This window comes from Phascolarctos cinereus, unplaced genomic scaffold, assembly GCF_003287225.1.
Source record: "Phascolarctos cinereus isolate Bilbo 61053 unplaced genomic scaffold, phaCin_HiC Scaffold_2;HRSCAF=192, whole genome shotgun sequence".
Taxonomy (NCBI): Eukaryota; Metazoa; Chordata; class Mammalia; order Diprotodontia; family Phascolarctidae; genus Phascolarctos; species Phascolarctos cinereus.
Window position 1 is genome coordinate 293139863 of NW_027555625.1, and position 16244 is coordinate 293156106.

General features: G+C 40.6%; 1 protein-coding gene across 1 annotated transcript in view; it reads left to right on the forward strand.

Annotated features, from left to right (window-relative positions):
- The window catches only part of CHST8 (carbohydrate sulfotransferase 8), a 211408-nt gene that overhangs the window by 62542 nt on the left and 132622 nt on the right, over positions 1 to 16244 (forward strand). The window contains exon 2 of the mRNA XM_020985023.2: positions 12244 to 12469. Coding sequence (XP_020840682.1) covers positions 12361 to 12469 — 109 coding nt within the window. The 5' untranslated portion in view covers positions 12244 to 12360. The remainder of the gene's footprint in view (positions 1 to 12243; positions 12470 to 16244) is intronic.

Below are 16244 nucleotides of genomic sequence, written 5' to 3' on the forward strand. Positions count from 1 at the left end.
AGTGAATAGAGTACTGGCCTTGGAGGAGTACCTGAGTTCAAATCTGGCCTCAGACACTTGACACTAGCTGTGTGACTCTGGGCAAGTCACTTAACCCCAATTGCCTCACCAAAAAAAAAAAAGAATACAGACCTTTAGAAAATCATAAGGAAGAGCTGTCCTTTTTGCAAATGGGTCAGAAACATATTTTCTGAACGATCACAGATGTCCTCTTCTGATATGTCATGGTGGTCTGGGAGTAATCTCAGGCTCTTGAAGACTGTGCCAACAGTACACAGACTGACAGTTTCTACAAAGCTAGAAAAGTTTTGTGAATGGCCCAGATAAAAAGATGGCACTTTCTGTTCAAGGATCAGCCTAGCTGAGTGCAGAGAAGTGAATCACTGGCCATTTGACCTCTAGAGGATCAATTCTTTGGCCGTGGAAACCCACGCAACAAGGAAAAAGACAAGCTGACCTGCAGTTCTACATGGACCCCTCCTGCGACCCCAAAGATCATTGAGGAGTAGAACAAAAGCGATCAGAGCGCAAAGAATCACATCGGTTTTAGACTCTCTACAAATGTCAGCTTAACTGATGGTCCTCTAAGTGTGAGTTCTCTGTCCAGATCCAGAGTTCACATACTACCAGAAGAACTAAGCCACATCTGTAGTGATAACTGCTCTGCAAATGACATCAGACCACTTCCTTAGAAATTGTAAGTAGATGGAAAGATAGCCTAAAGATTCCCCCTGGGGGAGAAAATAAAGGGTTTGGCAGAGTTGGCTTCATTGGGTACCCAAAGGCAATAAGAAACATTACTTTATGGGATAGTTGGTCATTTCATTTTGCAGGGTTCATGATGAATGTAGGCAAAAAAAAAATTATTAAGATAATTGCCACTTCTTTTCCAACATCTGCAAAGTATGAAGTAAAGAAATACTATGAAGAACTTAAAAAGATTCTCTGAAATAAATCAACATCTACCTTAATACTTGATTTTAATGCAAAGATGAGCAGAGAGTAGTATAGAGAAAAATATGGTTCAGTATAGAAAAATGCAAGAGTACCAATACTTATAGTTTACTCAGAAGTCTCATCTATATATCAGGAATGCTTGCTCTTTTTCAAGAAAAGAGTCAGAAAATACTGGATGTGGTGAGCAGTGAGCAACATGATAATAGGAAATGACCTTTTACTGATATAGAATTCAGTAATGGCTAATTATGGAAATGGGGCAGCTCGGTGGCACAGATAGAGTGTCAGGCCTAGAGTCAGAAAGACTCATTTTGCTGAATTCAAATCTGGTCTCACTTATTTAGCTGTGTGACCCTGGGTAAGTCACTTCCAGTATCTTTGCTAAGAAAACCCCAAATGGAGTCATGAAGAGTCAGACAGGACTGAACTGACTGAACAAGAACAATTATGGAAGTAATTTCCAAATAAGATTATTTTGTGCAATCATACTACCAATACCAAATTAGAAGAAAGAATAAAGATGAGAGGACACTGTATGCAATTGTTACAGCACTAACCCAACCTATTTAAACTAGCTATTGATGATGAAAAATGAGAAATGGATAAAAGTAAAACATTGACTTTGATTATCACTTCTTAGAAAAAATTTAACCAATAAAAAATAATTGCCACAACACAGAGGTCAAAAAAGCCAAGAAGCGCTAGCAAATACTTAATCTCCTTGCCAAGTTGGAAGGAATAGTGGTCAAGTACAATACTGATTTCAAGTACAAGCTCATTTGCAGAGCATTATATAGTGGAAGATCAAGATCACCTCACAAAATGAAAAGCAGTGAAGGGGGAAACAAGTCTGCAGAAACCTTGTCATGAAACCTATCCCAAGAGTATAGAGATGAAACTGGAAGGTTAACAAGTAGATGCAAAATGGAGCAGATTTGCCAGAAATTACTATAAAGACCTATTTTTTATCATTCCAAAATGGAACTCAGCCTTTATTTGTCATCAGATAATTCATATTAGAGACATACTCTATATATGTAATGAGTGTGGGAAAAATTTTAGGTGCAGCTCAGAGCTTCTTAAACATCAGAGAGAATGGAGAAAGAAATGCTGCAAATGTATTGAATGTGGGAAAGCCTTAAATCAAAGCTCAGGCCTTATTCAGCTTCAGAGAATTTACCATGCAAAGAAACCCTATAAATGTAGTGAATGTGGAAAAGAAATCAAGAGGAGCTCAGATCTTAATCTCCATCAGAGAATTCATAGTGGAGAGAAAGCCTATGAATTCTGAAAACCTTTCAGGTAGTGCTCAGGCTTTCTTAAGCACAAGGGAATTAATAATGAAGAGAAAACCTGTAAGTATAATGAATGCAACATAGCTTCTGGCATAGCCCAGAAGCTGTTCAGACTCAGAGAAATCGTATCAAAGAGTAACATTTCAAGTAAGATAAATATGGAAAATACTTCAGGCAGACTTAGTCATAGACTTGGAACTGGAAGGGACCTTTAGGGATCATGTAGTCTAGTCAAATGTCCTGATTCCTTGACCTATGTTCTTTCCATTACACCATACTGCCTCTCCCACAAGTTTGGTAAGATTGCAGAGGAGCACGGAATCTGGAGTCATAACCAACCTAGGTTCAAAACTCACCTCTGCTACCTAGTTCCTGCGAGACCTTGAGCAAAGGCCCTCAACCCTTCTGGGTCTCAGTTCCCTTTTCTATAAAATGAGGGGATTGGGCTATGCGATCTCTAAGGGTCCCTTCTAGCTAAAAGCCCTGTGACAATATCCATATTTTAGTGGTTCTAAAGCCTCAGCTGTGTAAGCAACTGAAAAAAGCCCACGGGGAAGGGCAGCTAGACCTGGACCAAGTACACACAGAAAAAAAAAATCATGCTGGAGGTTACATGGTTTTGAAGTCACTTAGAAATGATTCCCCAAGATATCTTAGAATGAAATATACCAAAAATAATTTGGATCAATAATGAAAATAATAATAAAAAAAATAAAAACCAATCATGGATGATATTATTCCTCCCTCCTACCCAAAAGAATTATAGAAATGAGACTGAAAGAGACCTCAGAGGCCAGACAGACCAAGTCCTTCATTTTACAGATGAGGAAACTGAGACCCTAGGAGATTAAGTGACTTGTAGGCAGCTAATTGATGCAATGGATAGAGTGCTAGACCTGGAATTAGGAAGACCTGAGTTCAGATCTAGCCTCAGACACTTAATAGCTATGTGACCCTGGGCAAGTCATTTAATTTATCCTCTTAGCCTCAGTTTCCCCATCTATAAAATGGCAATAATAATAATGTTTACCTTACAAAGTTATTGTGAGGATTAAGTAAGATAATATTTGTAAAGCACTTTGCAAACCTTAAAGCATTACTCGAATGCTAGCCATTGCCTAAGATCACAGGGGTAGTAAGCAAGGAAGTTAGGATTTGATCCTGGGTTCTCAGGGCCCAGATTCTTTCTTCTATGTTATGCTGTACCCTGCCACTCCTCCATACCAAGAAAACATCAATAAATACCAACCCGCATAACTATTTTCTTATCTTTATAAGATTTTGATAAGAATGATACTGTAGAGGGTGGGGTGAAGGGCTCCTTGGTGGGGAAATAAGAGAAGAGAATGGGCAAACTTTCATAGTTAATTTTGAAAGCACACTCTATCTTCACAGTCACATAACAGATTTTGAGGCAGCAGGGTCAAGTCATGTTTATTATTTCTTGAGGGAATAAAGCATTTGATTCCAGACTTTCCGTTTCCGGCAACCAAGATGGTGGAGTAAAAAGGGAGTTGCTCTCACCCTCCCGTATCAACCTCTGAAAACCCAGAAAATAAAACAAACCCTGGAACAGCTGAACTAGAAGAAAGACGGGAACAGCAGTGCAGCAGCCCAGCAAACGGGTCTCCCAGTGCCTCAGCAAAAATAAGGGAAGCAGCACTACAAAGGGCCCAGGCCAATAAGCACTCACCTGAAAGGAGCCGAAGAAAGCAACCTAAAGTCTTCCTAAAGCCCCAGCATTGTTGATTCCAACTGAATACCAGGTAAGCTGTCAGAACCCTATAGCCTCCAACTGTCAACCAGGAAGAGATCCTGAAGCCGAGGTGGTAGAGCAGGCAAACACCAACACCTGGACCTCTGAGTGCCTCAGTGAGGGTGGGGGAACGGTGGAAACACCAACTCAGAAAACCACCAGGTGCCTCGGCACTCTACCACAAAGGAATCTCCCAGTGCATTAGCAGAAATGAGGGAGGCAACATTGCAAGGGGCCCCAGGCAGATAAACACCCTGCAGCACCCATCTAAAAGGAGCTGAAGAAACTAAAGGAAAGGAAAAGTAGGCAACCTAGAATTGCCTGAAAGTTCCAGCCTTGCTGATTCCAGGTAAGCCACCAGAAACCTACAGCCTCCAATTGCCAACATAAGAGGCCCCAGCACACAAAGCCAGTGACCAAGACCTAGGCTCCCAACACAATAAGCTTGGGTCAGTGCCCTCTGTTCCCCAGCAGGAGAGCTCAATCTCTTTAAAGGCCAGGGAATAAAGAAACACCATGAGTAAAAAGAAACATACCATATTATGAGAAGAGTGAAGATCAAGATAGAAATTCTGAAGAGGACAACATTGTCAACAAACCCACATCTGCAACATCAAAAGGGAATATGAACTGGTCTGAAGCCCAAAAAGCCTTCTTAGAAGAGCTCAAGAAGGATTTTAAAAGTCTAATGAGAGAGGTAGAAGAGTCCTTAAAAAATACAATTGGCCAATTGGAAAAAAAGTACACTGAAGAAAACAAGTCCCTAAAAAACACAATTGGCAAACTGGAAAAAAAGTACACTGAAGAAAACAAATCCCTTAAAAACAATTGGCCAATTGAAGAAGGAAGTACAAAAACTAACAGAAGAAAACAATCTGTTAAAAACTAGAATTGGACAAATGGAAACTAATGACTCTATGAGAGAGCAAGAATCAGTCAAACAGAAACAAAAAAAAATGAAAAAATGGATGAAAACATAAAATACCTCATCGTAAAACAACCGACCTGGAAAATCGATCCAGGAGAGACAATTTAAAAATCATTGGACTACCTGAAAATCATGATGAAAAAAAGAGCCTGGACAGTATCTTTCAGGAAATCATAAAGGAAAACTGCCCTGAAGTCCTAGAACCAGAAGGTAAAATAACCATAGAAAGAATACACTGCTCACCACCTGAAAGAGATCCCAAATTGACAACACCAAGGAATATAATAGCAAAATTCCAAAATTACCAGATGAAAGAGAAGGTGCTGCAAGCAGCCAGAAAGAAACAATTTAAATATCATGGAACCACAGTCAGGATTACACAGGACCTTGCAGCTTCTACATTAAAAGACGCAGGGCGTGGAACATGATATTCCATAAGGCAAAGGAGCTTGGATTGCAGCCAAGGATCAACTACCCTGCAAAAATGAGCATGATTTTTCAAGGGAGGAGATGGATATTCAATGAAATAGGGGACTTCCAAACTTCCTCATAAAAAGACCAGAGCTCAACAAAAAATTTGATCTTCAAGTACAAGATTCAAGAAAGACATAAAAAGGTAAATGGGACAGAAAGATACAAAATGTTGTTAATAAGGGACTGTTTACATCCCTACAAGGGAAGATGACACTTGCAACTCTTGAGAACTGTATTGTTATTACACCATGTTAAAGGAGTATACATAAAGGGTGGATATTAGTTGACTTTGATGTAATGATAAAAAAAAAATCTAATCAAGTGGGTTAAATGGATCCAAGTAAGTGGATTAGTCTGATCTTAGAAAATGTACTGAGAAAGGAGGAGGCAGACAAGGGTAAATTACATTACAGGAAAAGACAGAAAATCCTATTACAGCAGAGGGAAAGAAGGGAGGGGGTGAGCATTGTTTGAACCTTGCTCTCATCAGATTTGGCTCAAGAAGGGAATAACATAATCAGTTAGGTGTAGAAATCTAACTTGCCCTATGGGCAGTAGGAGGGAAAAGGGGAAAGGAAAGGGAGGGGGGATAGAAGGGAGGGAGTAAGAGTTAGGGGCAAAGGGGAAGAGGGGGGGGGATAATAGAAGGGAGGAGAGACTGAAGGAGGCAGTGGTCAAAAGCAAAGTACTGGTGGGGGGGAAGGGAGAGAGGAAAAGAAAAGCATAAACAGGGAAAAAGGATGGAGAAAAAGACACAGATAGTAATCATAACTGTGAAAGTTGAATCGCTGTCTTTTTTTTTCTCTTCTGTTGAGTTTTGTTTCCTCTTTCTGATGGTTCCTCCCATTGGTTTTAATTTTTACTTACAACTTCGCTAATGTGAATATGTTTAATAGGAATGTAAATGTTTAGCTTATATCAGATTGTGGTCCATGTTCGGGAGGGTGGTGGGGAGGAAGGGGGAGAAAAATTTTAAACTCAAAAGCATATGGAAGTGATTGTTGATAAATCAAAATAAATTAATAAATAAATTTAAAAAAACAAAAACAAAAAAAGCATTTGATTGCATAGAACAAAAGACAACCTTAAAGGCTCTCCTATAACCATTTTAATAATTTGATGAACATTTGTTATGTGCCTCATATATGGAAGTCACTGTGCTAGGCACTGGGGAAACAAAACCAAAAATGAAGTAACCCTTGCTTTCAAAGAGTACATATGTTATATGAATATGTTAAGACCGTATAAGATACCATGACAGATACCACTTCAGAGACACCGTGTGAGTCGCCCTCCTCCAGATGGCTCCAGTTTGTCCACAGCCTTCCTAAAATGTGGTTCTAACTCCCATGTTCTGGACATGATCCCATTTATTTTTTTGAAGTCCGTGTCCCATTGTTGACTTTTATTAGATTTATAGCCAACTAAAACTTATATTTCTTTCACATATTTGCACACACCCCCCGCATCCTGTGATTCTAGTGAATCTTAATGATGGTGATTTTTTTAAATCCAAGTGAATACTTTTACATTTATCCTGATTTAATTTTATCTTATTTGATTTGACTTATTACACTAGACCAGAGGTTCTTAATCTGGGGTCTATGAACTTTTTTTTTTTAAATTTTGATAACTCTATTTCTTGGTTTCCTTTGTGACCCCCTATGTATTTTGTTTTATGGACTTAAAAAGGATCCATGAGCTTCATCAGACTGCCTGCGGGACCCATATCAAAAAAGAGGTTAAGAATCCCTGCTCTGAACTATCCAGATGTTTCTCAGATCTTGATTTTCAGCTTTATGCCATTGACAAATCTGATAAGCACGGCATTGATGCATTCATTCTTGTTGTTGCTATTTAGTTGTTTCTGACTCTTTGTGACCTCGTTTAGGGTTTTCTTGGGAGGGATACTGGAGTGGTTTGCCATTTCCTTCTCCGCCTCATTTTACAGAAGAGGAAACTGAGAGGCAGACAGAGTTAAGTGACTTGCCCAGGGTCACACAGCTAGAAAGTGTCTGACACCAGATTTGAACTCAGAAAGATAGGTCTTCTTGACTCCAGGCCCAGTACTCTATCTTCTGTGCCTCCTAGTTGCCCTACATCACTGATAGAAATATTAAGTAGCATACGGCCAAGGACAGATTCCTGTAACACTTACTAGACGCATTGTTCCACTTTGACACCAACCTACTAATGATTAATTTTGAGGTGCAGTCATTCAGTGAAACATGAATGCAAGTATACCGTCTCCTGGCCACTTCATCATGTCTACAGGGATGGATGGCATTAATAGACTTTGTCGAATACCTTGCTAAAATCTAGGTAGTGGGTGTGTAGCTTTTCCTTCATCTATTAGCCTAGCAAGCCTTATCAAAAAAGGAAATGGAGTTAGTCTGATGTGATCCATTCTTGATGAAGCCATTCCAGGTCTTAATGGTCCATATTTCCCTTTCTAAATGCTTACATACCATCTTTTTAACAATGTGTTCTATAAGAAAGATCCCATATGTACCTAAACATTCATATTTACACTTTTTGTAGTAACAAGGAATTGGAAACAAAGCAGATTCCCCTCTTTTGAGGAATAGCTAAGCAAATTATGAATGTAATGGAATATTATTGAGTTGTAAGAAATGACAAATATGAAGGATTCAGATGAGCAGAGGAAGATGTATGTGAACTGATACAGTGAAGTAAACAGAACCAAGAAAACAATATATACAATGACTACAAAATTTTAGCAGAATGTACAAAAGAAGTGAAGGTAAATGCTAGGTAATTATAATGACCAAGTTTGGCCTCTAGAAGAATTGAAAAAAACACAGTTCCTTCCCTGCAGTGCAGTGGTATGAGTTTATGGGTGTGGGATGTTGCAAATGATGTCAGATATGATTGTTATATTTGGTTAGTTTCTGTGAACTTTTTTTTATCTCTTTTAAAAAGTTTGTTAAAGGATTAGCTCACTGAGTCAGGGACAGAGTGGAATATTGTGGTGAAATAAAAGTTAAGTAAAAATACATCAATAAAAACAATTAAAAATTTTTAAATAATGATGCACTCTAGAATTTTGCCCAAGCCTATCTGCTCTTTTCCCTTTTTTTTTTTTTAAACCAGGGCACCACCTGTCCTTGCCCAGTTCTGTGGCCTCTTTTCTGTCATCCCAAGACCTTCCAGAGGCCATGCACAATGACTGGTAATTAAATCTTCTGGTTTTTTTTTTCATAGCCTATTCATCCTAGGGCCTGAGTACTTGTACTCAGTGAGAACATCTGGGTGCTCTCTTGTCCCCTCTCCATAACCTCCTTCACCTTTTCTTTGAAGTCCCTATTACCCATTTTCGTTTGGTCTCTCCAAACTTCATCCTCCTTGGCTGAGAAAATAAATGCAAAAGCAGAGTTGAGCAGTTCAGTTTTCTCTCCATCCTCTCGTATCCTTCCCATCTGCCCAGAAAGCAGTCCTGTTCCTGCTTTGGTCTTTTTACATTTGACATGGATCTAAAAAGGTCTTTTGGGTTCTCGGCACTCATCACCAACCTTATCTCACCGTGAGGTTTAGTGCCCCTAATACTGTATTTACAGGATCATGCCACTCTTCTGGGACTCCTGAAATGGAACACAGTACTGCAAATGTGTTCTGACCAGGGCAGAGTACAGTGAGATGATAATCTCTTGTGACTCTCAGTAGGCAGCTTGGTGGCACTGTGGAGGGAGCGTTGGACCTGGAGTTAGGAAGGCCTGAGTTCAAATCCAGCCTTAGATACCTACTAGGTGTGTGACTCTAGGCAAGTCACTTAATCCCTGTCTACCTCAGTTTTGTCACCTGTAAAATGGAGATAATAATAGCACCTACCTCCCAGGATGGTTGCCAAGATAAAGCTTTGCAAACCAGAAAGCATTAGGAAAATAGTAGCTATTATTGTTAATGCAGCCTAAGATCTCATTCGATTTTTGATGGCCATCTCACACTAATGACTCCTATAAAGCTAGCAGTTAGTGCATACTAAGCTTGTCCTCTATGCTTTCATCTTTTTTGCATGTCCTTCTAGAATCTAAGTGGGCAATTGAATTCCTTGTGCAAAAACAGCTGTCACTTGAGCCAGATCCCTCTATTCTTCCTCATCAGAGTCCCTTATATTTGACCTTATAATTTCATTCTGGTGAGCTTCCTATCCCTTTCAGGTGGACTTTACCCAGGGGACCCAGCATTCAAGTCTTGGCTCTGCTAGTAAATAACTCTCCTTGAGCCTCAGTTTTCCCATCTGCAAAATATGCAATAATTCCCACTCTCCTTTTCTCAAATGGCTGTATTATGGATCAAATGTGATAATGTACATACAGAACTTTATAGTTATAAGTCTCTTGGTATGCATGATTGCTGTTATTAATAAGGCAACTCTCATCCGTCAAGCAGTCTTTGGTGATGTCAGTCTGGTGGGGCAGCTAGGTGCTGCAGTAGATAGACTGATGATGTGCCTGGAATCAGGAAGTCCTGAGTTCAAATCTAGCCTCAGATACTAACTAGCCATGTGACTGTGGATGAGTCAATTACACTCCATTTTCTTGTTTGTAAAATGGGTAATAACAGCACCTACTTCCTATGGTTGTTGTAAGAATCAAATGAAATGATACTTGTCAAGTGCTTGGTACATAGTAAACACTGTAGGAATGTTAGCTATTATTATTGAAGTTCTCAGAAGCCATCAATCAGTCAGCATCACTCTACAAGTGTTTATTTACAGGGATGTGCTGGAGCCAGCTTCTTCAGGCTCAAGGGCTGGTTGCTAAATTTTTGTAGGAAATCAGGGCTTGATTTATTGCTTTGTTGATTGTATAGACTGAAGAAAGTGATGGAGAAAATATTAATAATGCAGATTTGCCTGAAGAGAGTATTACACACACACACACACACACACACACACACACACACACACACACACACACACACACACATCCAGGGAACTGGTTGTTTAAATTTTACAGCTCGTCCTGAAAAGCATCTGCCATATGCCAGGCTGTGTTGGGCAACAGGGATATAAAGACAAAAAAGAATGACTCATCCTGGAGCTCAAAGAGGTTACATTCTATGAGGTAGACAACATGTACACACACATATGTATATAAATGTATGTACATATATACTTGTAAAATATATGCAAAATAAATACAAGGCAAGCAGGAGAAATTTGCCCTGGCTCTTCCCCTGAGGAGAGACAAGGAGGGCAGTATTATATAGAAAAGATAGAAATAAGTATTTATTGAGCACCTACTGTGTTCCAGGCACTGGGCTAAGAGTTTTACAAATGTGATCTCATTTGCTCTTCACAATAACCCTGCAAGGTAGTTGCTGTTATAATCTTTATTTTACAGGTGAGGAAACTGAGGCAGGTAATGGTTATGTGACTGCCCAAGATCACACAGATAGAGAATGTCTAGAACTCAGGTCTTACTGACTTCAGGTACAACACTATCCAGAGATTCTTTCCCCCCCCCCCATTAGGCAATGGGGTTAAGTGACTTGCCCAAGGTAACACAGCTAATATGTGTCAAGTGTCTGAGGTTGGATTTGTACTCAGGTCCTCCTGACTCCAGAGATGGTGCTCTATCCAGAGATTCTATAGTGAGGAAAATGCTAGATTCAGCATCAAAGGGCTTAGTTTCAAATCCCAGCTCTGTCACTTGATGGTTATGTGATCCTGGGCAATACTTCTCTGGGCCTCAGTTCCTTTATTTATAAAATGAGGGGATTAGATGGCCTCTAACATTCCTTCTGGCTCTAAATCTGTGATCTTTGACATGAAGGGATATAGCTCTGAATCCTTAATTTAAAAAAAAATTTTTTCAAGTTTTTTCCTGAAGGGAGTGTGTGAGTGTGAGTGTGTGTGTGTGTGCGTGTGTGTTGTTGTTGTTGTTGTTGTTGTTGTTGAGTCCTGTCTGACTTTTTATGACCCTATTTAGGGTTTTCTTGGCTGGAGTGGTTGCCAGTTCCTTCTCTAGCTCATTTTACAGATAAGGAAACTGAGGCAAACAGAGTTAAGTGATTTTCGCAGGATCACACAGCTACTAAGTACCTGAAGCAAGATTTGAGCTCAGGTCTTCCTGACTCCAGGCCTGGTGCTCTATCTATTGCACCATCTAGCTGCCTGGACATATATATACATATGTACATATATACACTCAATGCCTGTCTGTATCTGTCTGTCTGTCTGTCGATTTATCTATCTTAGCAAGTATAATGTGGGAGCCAGAATCTGTCAAAGGTAAAAAGCAGAGACAGTCTCTTGAGGGTCCTTCTTTGATATCCTGGACCAGCCTGGTAGGCATTAAGTATGCAATTAATTCCCACATATTCCCCTGGACACATTGATTTTTTCCCTAGGGAGTATGCCCAAATTTTAGAATTTTTTAGAGGGAGTGCACTTGGTGACCCAAAGCACTGAGTCCAGCTAGTTGGTTATGGCATGTAGAACTCTGTCCTCATCACTGTGAGAGCATTTAGGTCATAGGGCATCTCACTTCTTATTAAAGCTCATTCTGTGTCTAACGAGGGTGAAAATAAAAGTGACGCAGCCAAGGATGTAGACAGATCTCTGAGAGAATGGCAGTGTTGAAGCTGGCTGCCCTGAACCCTTCTCTAGAAGGTGTCACATGGATTCCATGGTTCCCTCTAATTGAGTAGCCAATTAGAAGCGACAGGCCTGCGATGGCCCCAGATCAGCCATTAGCTCAGTTTGGGTTACACAATAAAATAAGCAGTTTATTTAGATCGCCTGCCCAGCTTCTAGGACTCTCTAAAGTGATGGTGGTTGATGGTCTGTATCCATTTAACCCTTACAGGTGGTACCAGGATGAATTTGCAGCCAGGACCATGAGGGAGGAGGGTACAACCGGCTCAGGAGACACTTTCTCCAAGTGAGACTAGACACCTTCCAGACTTACTCTAGTGTGAGAAGTATGAGGCTGGTATTAATGTTCGCCTGCGTCGTGCTGTTTGGGACTGCAGGACTTGTGGTCTTCATGCACCTGGAAGATCCAGCGGAAATCATCCCTCAGCAGACACCAGGTTAGTGACCTTTGTCTCCCTGACTAGTGCTTTTGGTCTCTTCATGATCAGGGAAAGGTTTATTCCTTCATAAGGTTGATACGACCTAGAAGCATCAAGACTCCCTTGATGCTTTTCCAGGCCCTGGCACAAAATTAACTCTTGGGATCCTGGGCCCACATTGGAGTACAGCATCTTAGCTCAGTGGAGAAGAACTAGGGCTGGGAGCAAGATGGGCTGTGGCCAGCAACGGATAACATTGTTGAGGGTTAGATGCTAGGGGTGCTAGGACCCCAAAATCACAACACGCTGGTCCTGCCTACAAGAATTCAACCCAAGCCTTCTTTCAGCCAAAGACAAGGTTTATTCAAGATGAGCCATACAGGCCAGACTCTGAAGAAATCTGAGCATCTGTGAAGCTCGTAAGGACGAGTGGGTATGAGGAAGTCTCAGCCCCTAAATGGCTGCTAGGGTGGATCTTATATACAGAAAGACTATGGGAGAGATCTAGGAGTGGCTAAGTAGTTTGGGGTGACTGGAGGAGGGGCTGAGAGAAAGGGTGTTTTGATGGGAGTGACAAGTAAGATGGAGTGACTGGAGGGTCTAGGGAGTATCTGGATGGGAGGGACTGGGACAATGGAGGGCTAGGCTTAATTAGGGTAACAAAGAACTGGAAAATTGGGCACTGGGGATAAGGAAAGGCCTGTTGAGTGGATTATGCCTTCAGGCAATCACTAGAGACTTCCTTGACCAAGTAAGTGAGTTCGAGGAAAGTTCAAGAGTTTTCCAGAGGGGCAGCTAGGTGGCACAGTGGATAGAACACCAGCCCTGAAGTCAGGAGTACCTGAGTTCAAATCTGGTCTCAGACCAAACATTTGACACTTACCAGCTGTGTGACCCTGGGCAACTCACTTAACCCCAACTGCCTTAAAAAAAAAAAAAAAAAGTTTTCCAGGGTGGGTAGACAAATGGGACCCAAATTCTTTTTGGGGTGAGGGACAAAAGTCTCGGCTTGGGACCATACCCCATCAATTCCTCCATTTTGGTTGGGGAGAAATTCTTCCTTTCCCCCCAAGGAAACACTGTAGTTGGCAATGTGGAAATCCCTGAAACTCTGAGTTATGGGCAACTTCCCAAGGACCTGTGCCCAATACTGAGGACTTTCAGAGCTGTTTCTCCCTCTTGCCAATGTTTAGTCCTATTAAAGAGTCCCAGAAGCAGCTTGGCATAATAGAGAGAGAAAATTTCCTGTATTCAAATCCTATCTATGATGTTGGCTGGCTGGTTGTATGACCCTTGGCAAGGCACTTAACCTCCAGGTATTTCAGGCACCTCTCTAGGATTATGAGTAGCAATATTCTGATAGATCCCCATTGGTAGGCAAAGTAGATTCCTTTACCAATGAAATCTATGCTCTAGATTGAAGAAAAATTACAGGTAGGCCAAATGAAAGAGATCTTCTTCTAAAACAAGCTCATCCCAACCCTTTGGTATCCTGAGAGAATAAGTCAGGCCAAGAGACAGTGTTTGTCAAGCAAAGGTATTTGCTGAACTAGGAGCCCATTAGTTTAGGCTGCATAGAGAAGGATCCATCAGAGTTATTTATAGCTCCTGGGACCTCTTTCAGTTTAGGAAGATACTGTCTGATAAATGGGATGTGCCCCTCATTTTCTCCCTCTGAGCCTAATATCTTGGGGGACTCCACATGTCTTCAGATATGTATGAGGGGAAAAAATAGAATTACAGCAAACCTGTCTCAGATCCTGGAAAGATCAGTCCTTGGTCCAGAGGCAGATAGGAAGCATCTTTGTACAGTGGAAAGAAGTCAGAGGGCCTACATTCAAATCATCTTGTGAGACCTTGGGCAAAAGTCAACACCTCCCTTGGTCTGTTTCCTCGTTTTGTAATCGAAGGGGTTAGACTAAATGGCCTCTAAGCTACCTTCCACTCCAAAATTATGACTGTATGAGCCAAGAGGCTCCCCTTCTTGGACAATGATCTGCTGAGTGTAATACAGACCATCATGCAGAAGGTAATATACTCTTTTGTTATAGAAGCAACATCTCCTCTCTGGGCAGTTAGGTGTCTCAGTGGATAGAGCTCCTGGCCTGGAGTCAGGAAGACTCATCTTCCTGAATTCAAATCTGGTCTCAGACTCTTACTAGCTGTGTGGCCCTGGGCAAGTCACTTAACCTATTTGTCTCAATTTCCTCATCTGTAAAATGAGCTGGAGAAGGAAATAGCAAACCACTCCAGTATCTCTGCTGAGAAAACCTCAAATAGGGTTATGAAGAGTCAAACACACCTGAGAAATGACTGAACAACAATCTTCTGTCTGAGTTCATGGGGTGAATAACTGCTGCCACATATATATTTACCACAATACAGAAATTATGGAGGTGAAGATCTAGGTTTTATTATTATGCTCAAGCATAGATTCAGACCTCCGAGAAAACCCGAACAATCATCAGAATTCTAACAATGTTTCCTACAGGAAAAGTTGTGTCAGAGTGACAATGAAATAATTCATTTACATATTGCAACCTTGTAGATTCCTCAGGCCATAAAAGTTAAAGAAAAGAATAGGTCCATAATCCCATACTTCCTTCAATGTCATAAAAGTTGAACAAACTTAGTTAAACAGAGTCATGATCTCATCTATCCCCTAAGGAAACAAACTTCATAGTCAAACAATAGGTAAATTAAATCAGGTTATAGATTAAACTACATTTGGGGGATTCGAGATTGGCTGATTGTAGAGGCGAATTTACAGTCCCCAAGGAGACTGGGACAGTCGAGTTTCTTTCTCTGTCTTTTTATCTAGGGAATGTTTAAGACTAAGTAAATGGTTAGGTGAGGTTAATGTTAGCCAAAACTGCAGGAGGATAGCTCTGAGTCCCAATAATTAAGAAAAATAAAAAATTCCTGTGACATCTTCCTTCAGGCGTGGTTTTCACCAGAGTGGTTGGTTTTCTCCACTGGGGTTAGTTCCTTTTGGGTCTATCTCAGCTTCCTCTAGGTGTTCCCCTTCATTCCCCACCCCCTCCCCCATCAGCACTGGGTGATTTGGCAGAAGCTCAGCATGAGGCCCTTTCTTTTTTCAGAATGACACATTCTGGGTTTCTGTGGCCGTGGCAGTAGCACCCAGGGGGAAGCAAGGAGAAAATATGAGGAAAGAGAGTATTTTTTAATCTAATTCTACCCCTCCCATCCACCATTTAACTTAGTAAATAGAATTACCCCAAACTTGAAAACGTAATGAAGAAAGGTGAGGAAGGAGGAATAAGGCAGACTTAATATGAATTAGTGTAGATTTTGAATTACAGAGAAACTATAAATCAATGCCACTTTATTGTTTTCAAGTATATACAATACTCTCCATCCGGTGAACCTAAGGAGTGTCCTAAGTAGAGGCCCATTGAAATCTGCTTTAATATGTAAATAAGATCAATTTGTAATTAGCATATCAATTGTATATAAATAGTACTTCTAAAATGCTTGAAGACTGCTGTTCTCTTAAATAAGCTAAAAAAAAATTCCCTCAACCTCAGTCTTTATATTGATAGTGCAAAAGTAAACTTCAGCCCAGATTCTATCTAAATTACCACAAATTTTAAATTAGTAGAGCCCAAATTGAAGCTCTATGTAAATATTAATTGTTAAATTAAATAATATTGTTAAGAGACATCCGTCGTATACCAGCAAATTAGCCCAGGAGGTAAAAGAAATTAGGCTACAGGCATATTGGCATTTCAGTAGTGACAGGCAGGGTGGGCCTGGGCACTACCTTGGGGTT